This window comes from Saccostrea cucullata, unplaced genomic scaffold (assembly GCF_032062105.1).
Source record: "Saccostrea cucullata isolate Sc308-1 unplaced genomic scaffold, CSIRO_AGI_Scuc_v1 ctg431, whole genome shotgun sequence".
NCBI classification, from domain to species: Eukaryota; Metazoa; Mollusca; class Bivalvia; order Ostreida; family Ostreidae; genus Saccostrea; species Saccostrea cuccullata.
This window is the reverse complement of record NW_026931011.1, coordinates 126,737-142,602: the sequence shown is the minus strand read 5'-3', so window position 1 is coordinate 142,602 and position 15,866 is coordinate 126,737. Positions and strand designations below refer to the sequence as shown.

Here is a 15,866-nt window from a genome sequence, read left to right as displayed (position 1 = left end):
ATTTCCAAATGCTGTGGCACTCAACCACCACACATGAATTTTACATTATCAAAGGCAGTTAACTCAGCCACTCTGGTATCAGTAGTATACAGGATTACTGAACATTTGTATGGTTACAACTTACAACAATAATTTATTAGGGGTATGGAACATATTTGTTCCTTTATGAGTCTTCTCCATTGCCTTTTGTTTTCTATACGACTCTACATTGAGGCCCATGTGACAAGGTTCTGATTTTACTGTGATAAAGGTGAAAAAGTGTATTTCAAATGAAATTTTTTTTCCTGGTCATCTTCTGTGCAGACAATACATTTTGGCACATATCACAGATAACTTCTACATGCTTTGTGGTCACCAAACTTCAAATCCTAGATCGATCAGTGTCTAGATTAACCTCTCCAATGGTAGGAGCAAACCTTTGACTTCAAAATTTCAACAAACACATTTTTTCATATTGAAAACAATTTATTGATAGAAAAAAAGTACTTTGAAAAGTAATCATCAACACTACATTCCAATCACTTTCATCTTTTAAACTCAACCCCTTTCCAGTTTGTTAAAAAGGTTTTCAAATTAACAAGTTCATTCTTGATTGATCTAATTTCATCCTGAAGATAAATTTCAACTGAAAAATCCAAACAATGAAAAAACAAACTTCAACAATGTTTTATATGCTCTGGCATAAAACAAATAGAATTTTATCTTATTGCATTCATAACTTGCAGAGGTAGGCATGAAGAGTTTCATTATTTCATGCTATGAGAGCCTTCTTGATCATAGAATCATTTACAGAGGAAAAAAAAAACTATAACTGAACAAATTATCACAGTCTACTATTACAAGCCAATGCCTTCAAACAAAAATTTCTTGTTCCTCTAACCAACCTTAATTCATTTACATACAAAGTCTATTGTCAATCTAAGCTCTATACCAAAATACACATAGTACACTAGTGTTGTCAAGCTGTACATAAATTACACCTAGTACCTAAAAGTTACTAAGCTGTACACCAAAATACACAAGTGTCATCTACATACAATATCAATCACATCTTTGGCATAGAGCAATAATGCAAAGTCCTGCTGTCTTGGCCAAATCTCCACAAATCAGGAAGTTAGGAATATAGAAGTCAAATCAAATCCTGCTTGTAATACTGAAAGTTAAGGCACACTTTTATTGCATTTACCAGAAAATTTTTGACATTATTCTAATCCTTTATTTGATACTGAAAACTTAAAAGACTTGAAAATTAAGTATTTAAAAAATCAGAATTTTTTTTTGTTTAAGGAATGCAAGGAATAAAGGAATTGGAATTCAAGATGTACATTAGGAGAAATTCCAGACCTCAGATGATATGTGGTGACCAAATCTTGTATATATATCATACAATCTATTCGTTCCATGATCCTTCTACTTGTAGCACTAAAGAACATCAAGAAAAAAGTAAATATTTGAATACATAAAATACTAACTACATGTGTGCACCAAACAACACAAATCAGTGCTTTCTGCTTGTGTTAAAAAACTCCAGCCATTTCTTCTGGGTTCCTTCCCAAAAATAATGAAAATGATTATAATTACTGTTAGGTCTTTTGGAAGACAAGAACACTATTTCATGCAAGATAATAAAAATTTAAATATTATTGCAAATGTTTCATCTATCAGTATTTTTACTAGAAAGACTGGTTAAAAAATAATCACAACTTGTACTTAAAATGAACTATATATTTTCTGACCCATAACCTTGGGAACAGACTTTCAGAAAATTCTGAACAGATTTGCTGAGTTTGACCAAGTATGGCACCGATGAAAAAGTTTTAATGGCAAGTGGTGATGTTAAGATAATAAATTCTCAAATATTTTCCCTTTTGAAACATGAACAATATATAAAATACATACGCAAACTGGAGTTAAGTATTAAGCTAAAATAAAAGTTTTGGATAACTTTAGTATTCACCAAATTGGACAACATCACAATATCACTTTTTTTTCCTCATAAAAATACAAAGAATATACAAAAATGACAATTTCAAAACCCTGTATACCTTGACACAAGTCCATAATTTGATAAATTTCCCTGATTTTTTTCTTTTTACATTTGATTTCTGAAATTATTCAAATATTATGCATGTACTTATTTTCAAGGGACAAATGAACAATAAAAATATAGAGTATGAATTAAAAAGACAATGCCTCCATCTCCTAGAATCCTATTGCATAAATTCCAGATTTGTAGTCTTTTCTCTATCCATCATTTAAAATTTAGGACAATTACTACTGCTTTATCTAGAGGGCTACTCTTTCTTCTTTGATTATTATCATCATAAAATTCATATTGAATAAAAAATTAATGCTGTCTTTTTTCTTTCACAAAACTGAAATAACAAGTGTAGTTAGAGAAAAATGACAAAGTGATTCCATGATAAATCCCTGGGGTAGAATGAGATGCTTAGAATGAACCCATTGGAAATCCCTTTTCTCTATCTAGTCAGGCACTGAGGTTAGATCTGTTGTCATGGTTATATCTAAACTATATCTGGCATGATATGAGCATTATGTTTCAAAGAACATTAATCAAATCTAGGAAACCTGGCAACGCAGGAAGCTAAGCAGATTACTGAGTTACAATCAAGCTTTTACATTACACAGTGCTATAAATAAAAGCACAGGGTCAACCTCTTCAATGAACCTACTACATAATGTAGAACCCTGTTTATAAAGACATACCACAGAGCATCTATTTTTAATTAGACTAATGACCAAAACAAAATTAAATTTCCTTCATGACTGCAAAAGCAAATATATATTTAGTTTAAAAATTGCGGAAAAATCTAACCTCAGATACTACTACCACCAACACAAGGCTAAAAAACAAAAAAAAATACCAAAGAATGACACCGTTAAAATAAACTCTATCTGATATTAAAAACTCACAAAAATCTAAGTAACAAAACATGATTATTATAAACTTGAAACTAAATACATACTGTGTAATTGGCTAAAATACCCATTTACTACATATATACAGTGTATATATATTTCTACAATACCAGCCTTGAGACTTCAAAATTTGCATCAGATGCCTATATTTGCACCATTATTCTGTAGTTGTATCACAATAAAAGAAAAAAATAATCTTCTTGAATCTCTCTGTACAATTATTTTCTACAAAATCATTTTTTAAACTAAATTAAATAGTTACATTTGTCATCTTAATCTTGCATGGCTAAATACTTAAGTTCAAAACAGCAAAGAATGTTACTCGAGAAATCTTAATCCATTAAAATCATCACAAAATATTTCATTTCCTTTCATTAACCCAATCTGCTATTCTGTGTAAACCTCTTGCATCATATAATGTGTCTGCCTAATACAGAGTTACAGTTCTTGATACAACACTAATATTTCAAAGTACAACAACCATTGTAAACTGACCTAGTGTCTTACTATGTCCAGCTAAAAGATTACCAAAATATCAAAACAAATTAACATACAAAATAACTCCCTTTTGTCTTTTTTTTCTAAAGACACTTGTAATACAATTCATGTTATTCTAGAATCTCAAGTGAAATATTGCTCTCTTTTTTTTCAGCAATAAAAAGCTGTTCTCTTGTTGCAACAAAATCAAATCAATAGTTATTAAAGGACAACATACAATTGACAAACACTGTCACTGTTATCCTGAGAAAACACTAACTACAGATAAAAACAAACTAACCATAGATTAAATATATATATCACCATGCAATAATTCTGAGTATATATACAAACTTTTAAGTAAGAATCACAAAATATCACAAACACCAATAACTATAACGATTATAAGCTAAATACAACATACATAAAGACTTGTGTTATCTGTGCTAAACAAGTAAATATAATGTAACAACATTGGTCCATAACTAATATCAGTGCTCTACATACAGAACTGTGAATATATACATGGATTTATAAATACTGAACACATCTAGCAAATCTATGTAGTTCTCTGTTTTGTTTATATGGAGGCTAAAATTTAATCAAGTTAAATGAGAATAAGACATTCAAAAGCTTGATTAGCAATATACAGATATGTTGAAAATATCACACAATTAGATACAAAAATATAGTCAAACAAGCACTAGTTTAAAATGAAGCACCTAAGGAAAAACAAATGGTATTAACATCTTTTGAAGTTTTTCTCTTCATTTTTCATTGCCTTTCCTATGTTTCTGCTTATTTTCTGCAGATATTACATTAAATACAAAGAGTTGGGAAATATATAAATATCCATTAATACTGTCCAAATATTATTCTCCATATCAAGTTTAATCATATCAATAAATAATACTCTCTGGGAACAATTTTAAAAGTATACATGCAGCTGTTTACATTATTTTGGAGTGCTTGTCAATTTTTCATTTATTTCAATATTAATCCTTAAAAATTCAAACATGTAAAATTCTTTTCCTGATATATTACTTAAACATTTCTCTTTAGCTAAGCCTTAATTATGCAATAAACTTTCTGGAGAGTCAAGTGGTTTAAAATAAAAACATCCCAGTCTGGATATTTTTCACCAAAATGGTTAAATCATAATACACAAAATTGAAAAGCTTTAAAAATTGCCACCAAAATCAAATAAATACAAACTCAGTGCTTTTCAAACTGACAAACATGTATGACAAACACATTGAAAATCAGAAAATGAAAACTACAGACATTCTAATCATTTGTTATGAGACTAGAAATTTAGTTGCACCAATAAACATTTAAGATCTATAAGAAGCAGAACATGTGTATTGCATATCAAACAGAATTTGAGTAATGACCAGAGATCAACTTGTGGTACTGGAGACTATATGATAGGGGAGGGAGAGTAGGAAAGAGGGGTAGGGTTTTAAATAGGGACAGAGGAAAGCTGCAGTATTAAATTATATAGCACTAATATAGCACTCATCAACAAAGCAAACAAAATCACAATATCCTCCAAAATCTTAAGGATTTGTCAATTCAATAGCAACACAAGTTAAAGAAAAAGAAAACACTCCATCTCAATCTGATTATTGATCAATTGTCAACCTGTGGGAGAAATAAAAATTGCACATCAACATCATAAATAGCATGGTATTAAAGGGAGACTACTGACTAGGGAATCTGATTATAAAAATATATCTTATCAAGTAATACCAGTGTTTTTGATTCTTGTGGATATTGTCTCTCAGAATACTGTAAAAACATGCAGCGGCAGTTGACCACATATACATATTAATAATAGTTCTACTACAGTGTTGCTAATTTCATTATTAAAAATTATAAGGTACTAATTAAATGATTAATTGCTGTGGTTAATTTAGACAGAACTAAATAAAGAGGACCTGAACACTACAAGAGATATATAAGATATGTAAGACTGCTCTCAGCAGCTCTGGATATTGATAAATTCACTAAGTTTTTAGTATTAACTCTGAGCAAAATTTTTTGTAGCAGTATAGAAAAAAGTTTTGACAGTACACCTGTCAGTTTGTTAAATAGTATTGGATATGATAAACAGTGGGTATGGCCATTAATTCAGCTACATTTACAAACAATAAGTGTCATCTCTATTCATGCAAAAAATGCCAGTATTTGGACTAACAAACTTATCATAACCATCTAATCATAACTAACTTATCATATTCTTTTTTTTTTCTTATTAAGCACTATCTGCTGATAGAAACAGCCTACCTCGAGTCCTGGTTTAAAGTACTCATTTTGAGCCCAATCTTTGATTGCTAAATTTTAGGCACATTTTTCTAAGCCCTTCTTCACTACAAGAACTATTTACATTTTCATTTGAAGCACACAGTATAAAAATATACAAGCATCATTGCTAGAATTACAAATACAATGTACAATATTGATCAAATACAATGAAAACACACAACCAACAACAATAAATATGACTGTGAATTGTAAGCACTGGAATGATACCTTTTTCTAATGTTATTTTCTTTGTATACAATTGTCTCAAGACTGCATATCACATTTAATTAATTGAAAAAAAAAAAAATCATAATAATAGGGATTGGTCAACATGACATGAATTTTGTGCAGAAAAATGAGATTCAAATAAAGCAGGATAAAATTGTTTTTTTAAATAATTTGTCAACGAAACAAAAAATGCATCAACCAAATACAGTTATCACAGTACAGTCATGGTTTGCAAAAATAACAACTGCAAAATTTCTGCCATTTGATGTCTACCACCTACAACATGTGTAGGTTAGGGGACTGTTACACAATGAAAATCTGCTATGTACAAATTTCTCAGATCTGATAATACAATTATAGTTTTTTCTTATACAACTTGTGTAATTGATATTAAAAAATCTCTTGAATTTAAAATTATGCTTCATTACAACAATTATATTTTTTAAAATTACATGTAACTTTTATAACAAAGCTGAAATTTCAACACACAGTAAGGTGTTTGAAGTATCTGAAAGTGGGAAAACAATATATCATAATCTGAACTAACTACACTCATGTAATCTTTACATTCACAGAGTACATTGTATATTCCTGATAATTAATTTAGTAATATATCAAATACAATGATAATACAATATTGAGTAATGATAATCGGAACTAATCATATACCCATGCATTGAAAAGAGGAAGATCATCAAGGTACCACCAGCAATTCATAATTAAGTATTCAAAGCCTAAATTTGACTTAGAATCAAAGAGAAAAGTATGATATGTAAAATTCATTGTCATTGTTAATACATCATTTTCATTAACTAGTTAATCAATCAATTCATTCACCAATGTGAACTCAACCAAGAAAATCAAATAATCATCACATTATGAAATAATTAGTACATATACTGCAAATGCAAGCAGTTCAAACACTGAAAAAAAAGAGAGGAAATTATAAGCATTGCTGGTGCAGAACTTAACCTTGGTTTGACAGAGGGTGAATCACCATTAAAAGTAGCACCTATCAGATTATCACTCTCAAATTTGACTTGTGGTCACCCTCATGTTTAATAATACCTAATACAATTCCTTCATTCATATTTTATACAACCACTGATACATGTACATATTGTGGACAAAACTCATATAATTCATTGTCCAACACTTTGAATATTATCTTGGAATAAACTATTGGAGATACATGTACAAAAAAAGTCTATTCTCTGAACTTTTCAATGCAAATAAGTTTACGGCGATTAAATTTATTTCATGAATTCAAATTAAGTCCATCTATTCTGCCATTTTAAGTTGTGAGACAACTACTAGTAAATATGCATTCTTGTATAAGAAGACATGCTCCACTTTTGTGTTGATTTAACACAAGATAATACTTACATGTAGAATAATTACCTTTCCTCTATCCAATACATCATATAATAAACAGGCAGCTTCTAATCTACAGGCATGATAGAACAGTGCTAGTAAATGCTATATCTATGAACCATGTTTAAAAGCTAATAATAATAATAATGACACAAAAAGCAGAAATAAAGACTGGCACAAAAACTCTCTGACTCCATGACAGCAGTAATTCTCCTGCCTTCCCTGATGTTTATTTATCCTCTGCCTTGGCCTTACTCTCTGTGTTCTCAGTGTCCTCCGTCCCATCCTGAAGCTCAATAACATTCTGTTGTGACACATACACAGGGAATCCTTCCTTGGTGATTTCTGTTTTGATCTCGAAGCCAAGAGAATCCAGGGGGGCATTATCTTTGTCAGCCATTTGTAGAGCACACCAGTTCGCTGTTCTTGCCTTTCTACATAGAGTGGTTAGCTCTCCAATACTGGCTGCTAAAGCTAGGACATCTATAAAATAAAAGCAAGAATAACCAGTGCTGCAGGAATACAATTCACTGCTATTTAATAGACCTTTATCTATAAATCTAACCAATGAAGATTTGGTCATGCAATAACTACGAACACATGCATATATTTGACTGTATATCATGTTTACTCAGAGGAAAACATTGCAAATTGATTTAAAGTTTCAGATACATCTGACTAAAATTCAAATTTAACTTATTCAGAGTCAATGAAATGGCTACCTTTGTCCTCCTGGTGGCGGTTTCCTACATTCCTGTGGCGGTTTGTGGCGTTTACTATCTCTTCCTTGCGGCGGGCCTGAACTTTACGAATTCCTTCCAGCCATCTCTCCAGTGCTGAGTGAATGTTTGGATGTAACACAAAATTACGTAACTTCTCCATTTTGTCCACCAGGGTTATTATCTGTAATAACAAACATTGATTTTTCGCTATTTCTTGCATTTATTATCAATAGCTATTGAGCAATGTACATCTAAGCTTGTATAATGAAGATTCTAAAAACCCTTTCAAAGACTGGATAGTCTCTTCTTTTTGACCTGCAAGACTTCTTCTCTGAAAACAACCTACCCTGGCATGTTCTTTGAATGAGTCAACAATCAGACGATCTACACGTGAAGGGTTGGAGGGTAGGCGTGGAACTACAATGTTGTTGGTGCTGGACACCTTTTTACCAGGGTTCTGCCTTGCCAACTCTGCTTCTGTCTGTTTAAACATTCAGTAATAGTCATGATTATGAAGTTATTTAAAAATCAGTGCACTTACATATATATATTTGAGCAGTATTCAAAGATAATGCACTATTCTAAAGTCTCAAAAAAAGTTATCCAAAGAGAAATTTGTCTAACCTTTTTCCGCTCTCTCTCAATGTTTCTGAACTGATCATAACACTCCTCCAACTTGAGGTGAAGTTCATTTGATGGACCACTTCTCCTAAAGAGCAGAAACAATCATATTATCAAGATAAAATAACTAAAGATCACATGAAAAGCGCAATCTTAAAGTCAAAGAGAAGACAATGTACCTTGGGTTTCTGATATTGGGTATAACCTGATGAATCCCTGGATAGATATAAGGAACATCCAAATACATCTCTGGGGTCAACATGGGGGGAATCAGTCTGCCGTAGGGGTCCACATGGTAGTACTCAAAGGCCTCACTAGGTAAGGCACCAGAGGGGGCAAGGAAGTGTGGAGGGGCAATAAAGTTTGGCAGGTATTTAACAAATGCTGGATGGTGTGGTTGTGCCACAGTACCTAATTAAAAGACAAAGAAATGTTAAATATACACAGAGTTTGACTGTTCTGTTAAGAAATCTGTTACTTTAAAAAAAATTACCTGGTATAATAATTTTTCTTCATGTTTGTCTGGTAATTTCTTCGATTTATACCCACTGAATTTAATTCTACATAATTAAACTAAACCTTTAAAACTGAGTATTTTTCTTCAAAATGCATAATACATGAACAAACTGCATATTTTGTCAAAGTGAACCGTTACCTAGTGTTTGAAAGTCTTGCATTGACAGATTATCCCTGGAGAGTCGTTTGTGGTAGAGAGGGGGATTGGCTGAGGAGTCACCATAGCTGGTGGGTGTCAGACTGTGAAGAGTGACTGAGTGTGACTTGTCAGTCATCTCATGTGAGTATTTGACTTCGGGGTTGGCTGGTGTAGGGCTGGGGAGGGTCATTTTGGCCACTTTCTGCCTAAAAGCTTGGGAGATGTGAGCATTGGGTCTCCCTTGCTGAGATTTATCCCCTGGCAACACAGACTGGTAGGAAACAGGCAACTGGGAAATCTCCTGTACATAATAAAACACATTGATGAAGACAACTCACAGATTTTACATAATAGCTAACCCAAATATTATTTTTAATTTTTTTTTCAATACATGTAAATATTGTGGAATTTTCAGTGACAATGTTTTAAATTGCATCCTAACCATCAACAATATTCTTCATTCACATATGCATGCAAGAGCAATTAAAATAGACAAGTTTTAATAAAATCTTTACAAACTCAGAAACCTGTGCAATATAAAATTTAATGGAAAAATATTTCAAAGGGTGGTTAATTCTAGACTTGCCAGCTTGTCTCTCATTTGAGTACAATTGTTAACAAAAATTTGATTTGCAAAACCATTCTATCAAATACATGTGAAGTTATATTGCATGGTGCAGTTTTCATTGACATCATTCAAACTCTTACCTGTGGCCTGATCTGAGGTTTGGGTTGCACACCAAATCCCTGTGCACTGGTGACTGGAGACAAAGTATACTTGTCAAATGCCTGGTAGTTGTTTCCATTCAGTGACACAGGAGTGCTCTGCCCTGAAGCACCACATCCCTGGTAACTCAGTGCATTATGGGTGCTGACTCGGATTGGCTGCAATACATTTTTACTGTCCCCTGTCTCGATTGGCTGAAAACTCTGACTACAATTTCCAACTCCTGCATGCAACAAATTTCCCTGTTCATTGGAGCTTAAAGGCTTCATGTCTGAGTTTCTTGGAGAATTCAATGCTTCTGATTTCAAGTTATGATTTCTGCTGGGTGGAAAAGCCAAAGGTGGGGGCACTTCAGGGGGAAACTTTGGAAGTTCAGTCTTGTCAAAATTTCCCTGTGGTAAGTTTTGAGTCTTCGCATACTGAGAAAAGTTTCCTGGTTGTGTGAAGTTAGATGTCATAGATTGGCTGTTGAGATAATGCTGGTTGTCATATGGAGGCCACTGGGGACAGGTGTGAGATTCCTTCCCTGATATGCTTTGCTGAGACAGATTTTTGGTCTGAGGAGGAGGGGGAGCTGTGGGCATAGTCTTCATGTCATACATGCTCAAGAAAGCCTCCGTTAAGTGATTATCCAGATATGCCGGATTTTTCAGGCTTTTCTTGGACTGCTCTATCATAAAGGACTGGAGTAGCTCCAGATCTGGTCCGTCTGTTTTGGCTGGCAGTGATTCTAGATCCTCTAGGGAGATGTCTGAGCTGAAGTCTGACAGGTTATTGTTGATGGTGGACAAGTCTGGGTTACTAGGAAGGCTGAAGTCAAACCTGTTGTCCTGGGCCTTCGGTGGCATCTCATCTGTCACTGCAGACCAGGCACTCCCAGGGGTGGAGGGGACACTCAAAGAACTGAAATGTATTTGTAATGATCTGTTAATTACTGACACAATGATGTTTTGTCCCAGGTAGGGCATACTTATAGGAAATATGAAATATAAGTACCAATCATTTAAAAGTTAATGTAAAATTTTTGCTGACAAAGATAAAAATTTCCAGATAGATGCCCTAAATCTTCAATTACAGGGACCCCAAAAAAAATTCTTCTATACTTTTCTTAGCAAGTATTCAGTCAATTCAAATTATTTGATTAAATTCAATTATTTGAAATACTGGATGGGATAAAAATCATTTGCGTATTAATCATTGCATTTGTTTTTTCCTTTTAAATATGCTTACCCATTACTCCCTTGGCTGAATGAAAGCTTCAGATTTTTCAGGTTTTGATTAAATGCATAAAGAGAGCTGTCATCTTCCAATATCTGGGACACAATGTCATCAAACTTTGAGAACTTGTCTCCATTAGCATTGACATCATACCTAAAGATAGAGATCAATATATTAAATATGTGTTACATTAATACTTCATTTATAAATATTTCACATATTTATCAGTACCACACATCACATCATTAAAGTGCATTACAGTCAAGATTTATCAACAAACTTTTTGTAATTCTGTTTTTTATCATTACTCAATTATCTATAATATTATATCAGGAAGTATTTTATAGGGCTAATCAATAACTGAACAACTCCCCTTGGAGACCTAAGGATTGTTTACGCTAATGAAATATGGAAATCAAAATCAAGGAAAGTCATCAGCACTCATAATTTTCTGACAATTGATAAATCAATATTCATTCTTTTATACTTGTATCATGCCAGTCACAGAGAATAAAATACCCCGATTGGGTCCACTTCATTGTTTACCTCTCACAATAGTTGACCTGGTCAAAGAAGCCTGAGTCCATCTGATTAAATGTGGGGTTCATGGGATTCCCCTCCCCACCCTCTTTCTTGTTCTTCCAGTACAGGTCAAAGTTCCCCTTCTCTGTGACCCCACCTGTTGAGCTGCCTTGAAAATGTCTCTGGTTGAAAGTTGCCACATCACACATGTTGAAGTTCTTACCATAAGTTTCCTGTAAGATCAGTAAATCAAATTAATAATGATGCTGAATTATTGAATTGAAAAGTGCAAAAAGATGAACCTTTGAGTGAAATACAAGTGGCAGACCTAAATTTAGAATGCAGTCTATGCTTGACAGTTATAATGAACAATTTTATGAACAAACCAAGAACATATCCTCCCTCATGTACACAAAAGCATGCACCAACACATTAAATTATCCATGTAAACTTAGATAATTTGTTAGTACTTTAATTTTAAACCTCCTAGGTTCATAACAGGTTTTGAAATTTTAAAAAATTGGGAATTTTGACCTTTCTTGAAAATCAAGGGCAAAAAAATACATATTCATTCTGTGGTTACTTATTTTTTTTTTAATATTCAGCTTCCATTTTTTCTAAAGTTCTTAACTAAACCCATATACATACCGTATAAGTGGAAATTTTAGCGAGACGCAAATTTAGCAATTTGTCCTTAAAATTTTGTAGTTTATTTTTAGCAAGAAGTAATATTAGCAATTTTGAAATGTTCACTAAAGAAACTATTACAACTAGAACACAATTAATTTTTAGCGATATTCAATTTTAGCGATCTTGGCACCCTCGCTAATAATGCCAAAATTGAATCCTCGCTAAAAATTTTGCTTATACAGTATTTTGAAGAATGATTAATTTTTCCAAAATTTTTCATCATTTTATATGTATTTAATCAGTCATTCTCAAGTCAATTTAAATACACCCTGAGTTGGGCATAAAAATGAAATATTAGACTTAACTGGCTTTAAACTGAGATGCACATGAAATAATTTATATTACACATGTATTAGTCTGCATAGCTTAAAAGGTAGAGCACCTGACTAGTGATACAGGAGTCCTGGGTTCAATTCATTTCCTGATCCAGCAATAAATTTTTACTTTCCCATAAAATATGGTGCTGTTCCAGGTCATAGAAGTGATACAAGTAAGTAAAAGACCTGCCAGGGAAGAGCCTGGTTTGGTGTCTAAAGGGGTTAAAGACAATTAAAGATGGGAAGAATGTGATGGTTTGGCCCATGGATATTGGCCTAAGTAGAGCAGTCGGTAGAGCACCCAACTAGTGCTGTAGGGGTCTTAGGTTTGATTCCCAGGTCCAGCAATACATTTTCCCATTTGCTTTTATAGATTTGGTACTGTTTACCACCCCCGGACCTGCAGGTGAAAGTCCTTCCAGAAGCAAATACAATTTTGACAATTTAAGGAGGCAGGATATATTGGTTTGGGCTGTGGATATTGGCCTTGTTAGCTCAGTAGGTAGAACACCTTTCTATTGGTGCAGGGTCCTGGTTTCGATTCCAGGTCCATATATGCACTGTTTCCTTTCCTGCTGTACATTACCATATTGACCAAAACCATGCCTTACATACATGTATCATCCCTTCCCCCTCCTTCAAGGTTCCAAGGGCATATGATTTCAGTCTTAAGTGATACTTCCGAAAATGTCAATTTTTAGTTTTGGTGTCCAGTAAATGAACTTATTTAAAATTTATTTTTTAACAGCTTTTATTTTAAAGATAAACTTTGAACCCTGTCTGGTCCATTAACATATTAATTGCTTTACTGGACTGAACATCAATGTTTTACTAACCCAGGCAGTTATGTTAAAAACCAAATATTATATCCTACGTACTTCCTATATTTATAAAGGTCAATCTGAAGCAAATGTCAAAACCCAGAAAAATTTAACTAAACTTCCTTTTCATAAAGGTCTATCAGTGAATTTTAAAGTTGAAACAATTAGTTATCAGTTTTAACTGACAGTACACAAAAAATGTCTTCAGCACATGTTCTAATTACAAGAAAATTATCAGGCTATTTGAAATCTTGCCAGAAATCGATACAGCTAAAAGTTCTTAATAACACATCCTTGGATTTTATGTATATTTGTACTTTTTTTTTTATCAAAATCATCAACAAAGATTATCTTAATTAGATTCAGTGATCATTTTGTATTGTGGATTATCAATATACCCAGCCTTTATAATATTTCATTTGTATCTATAATCTAGGCCTCTTTCCTGCATGCAAATCTGTCTTTTTCTTATGAGACTTTATATTCTCAAATGTCAAAGTAGATTTATAAGTATCCATATGTTATTTATATTTATCAGTGAGTTTTTATTCTTGTATTATCACGTTTGTACCTAAAATATATTGTCAACATAAAATGGCTGTAATCAACAAAACGTTACGGCATGGCGGTGAAACAAAATATTAAACAATGCATCCGGCCTTCAGGTAAAATCCTACTACATTTCTTTCAAAATGTCGAATAAGGAAAAACCATGACATAAATTGTTATTTATGTTACCGTCATTATTTCGTCATGTCATCATGGTGCCATGTATCGGTCGCAGGCATGTCTGCTGCACGTACCGGTGTTCGATATCGTTTCATAAGCCAAGTACAAACCAGTGCCAGTATTATTCAATAAGAATAATGAATATTACAAATAAATCATTACATTTTACATTCGACATATATTTACATAATTTCTTCTCATTTTTTTATTTTCTATTTTTAAGCATTTGTAGTCACAACAGAAAGAAAAGGAAGTGGAGCATACGACATGCATTCTATGCAGTTTCCATGAAAAATCTGATATAAAACCTAAATATTCCAACGACTCAGTCTATTTTTGCTTACCTTTAAAGTTTATCTTATGTTGTCAAACAATTGTTGCTTCGTTATATTACTTTTTCACCGTAATTCCTCTCTGATCAACTGCGCCATTGACTTTCATGTTGCTTTGTGTATGCTAATCAGCTGTTACCGACAACTCCCGCTTACAAAACAGCGCCACCTATGATTTTTTTTCATTTACTTTGCGCATGTTTTAAATTATTATTTTTTTATTTGAAGAAACTTTTTGAATAATGACTTATTTTTGTCCCTCACTTTTGTAAAAAAACAAAAAAAAAAACAAAACAAAACACAGGGGCATTAATTCTCAAATCGCTTTTCAGTAACTTTCATGAATATTTCACTTTTTATTTAGGCTAATATTATTAGTTATCCAGGTTCAATCAAGGGTGTACGGGGATTTACCCCGGGTTGTATTCCATACACCCTGAGGCCGAAGGCCGAAGGGTGTATGGAATACAACCCGGGGTAAATCCCCGTACACCCTTGATTGAACCTGGATAACGAATTTATTTCCTTTGTGCCCATAACAATGCTTTAGAGTGTGTCTCAACATATCGATTTGCATTGTATTATAGAAAAACTATGCATTGTGACGTCACGTTTTATTTACTACATTTGCACCTGGCAAGAAAAAGGCTTTATTTGTAGGTCTATCTTTTTTTGTCAAACATCATATTGGGTGAAGGGGAGTTTTTCACAAAAATTCTATGCCCCCCCCCCCCAGCCTGAGGGGTGAGGCTACAAAAAATATCTTCTTTCTTCTAGATATAATCAAGCAGTCAAGCTGCTTATATGATTGTACATAATAAACATTGATCCCTTATCAAATTTGGAAAATTTATTTTAATTGATAGTTCAAGGGTCAGGAGTTTTGGTGTCAGTGTGTGACCCTACTGGTTAAATATATAAATATAATATTGAAAATGCAGTTTCTCTCCCCTTAAATGCATTATACTATGATCTACAAGAGTGTTTTTCCCAAATTGTACAATTATAATGACCCAAGGGTCAGGGGTTCACTTCTGGTGTTAGGGTAGGACTCCTGGTTATTTAATGAAAATGCATTTTTCTCTACTCCTGGGCATTAAGAATACAAAGTGTATGGTTATAATGAGCAAGAGTGCCTTTTCTAAAATTGCAAAATTCATGGCTCCTGTGTTAGGATTTCTGAAAC

General features: G+C 33.0%; 2 protein-coding genes across 2 annotated transcripts in view; one reads left to right on the top strand and one right to left on the bottom strand.

Moving 5' to 3' along the window:
* Window positions 1-15,866, top strand: part of LOC134231028 (adenosine deaminase-like) — a 116,945-nt gene that overhangs the window by 64,731 nt on the left and 36,348 nt on the right. The gene's annotated exons all lie outside the window — the stretch shown is intronic.
* Window positions 445-14,831, bottom strand: LOC134231020 (uncharacterized). Its single transcript, XM_062712889.1, has 10 exons — window positions 14,693-14,831; window positions 11,816-12,024; window positions 11,282-11,422; window positions 10,033-10,954; window positions 9,325-9,625; window positions 8,849-9,080; window positions 8,673-8,757; window positions 8,395-8,529; window positions 8,049-8,229; window positions 445-7,809 (listed from the first exon to the last, which is right to left on the bottom strand). The coding sequence occupies exons 2-10, from the start codon at window positions 11,998-12,000 to the stop codon at window positions 7,556-7,558; spliced, it is 2,436 nt and encodes an 811-aa protein (XP_062568873.1). The 5' UTR covers window positions 12,001-12,024; window positions 14,693-14,831; the 3' UTR covers window positions 445-7,555.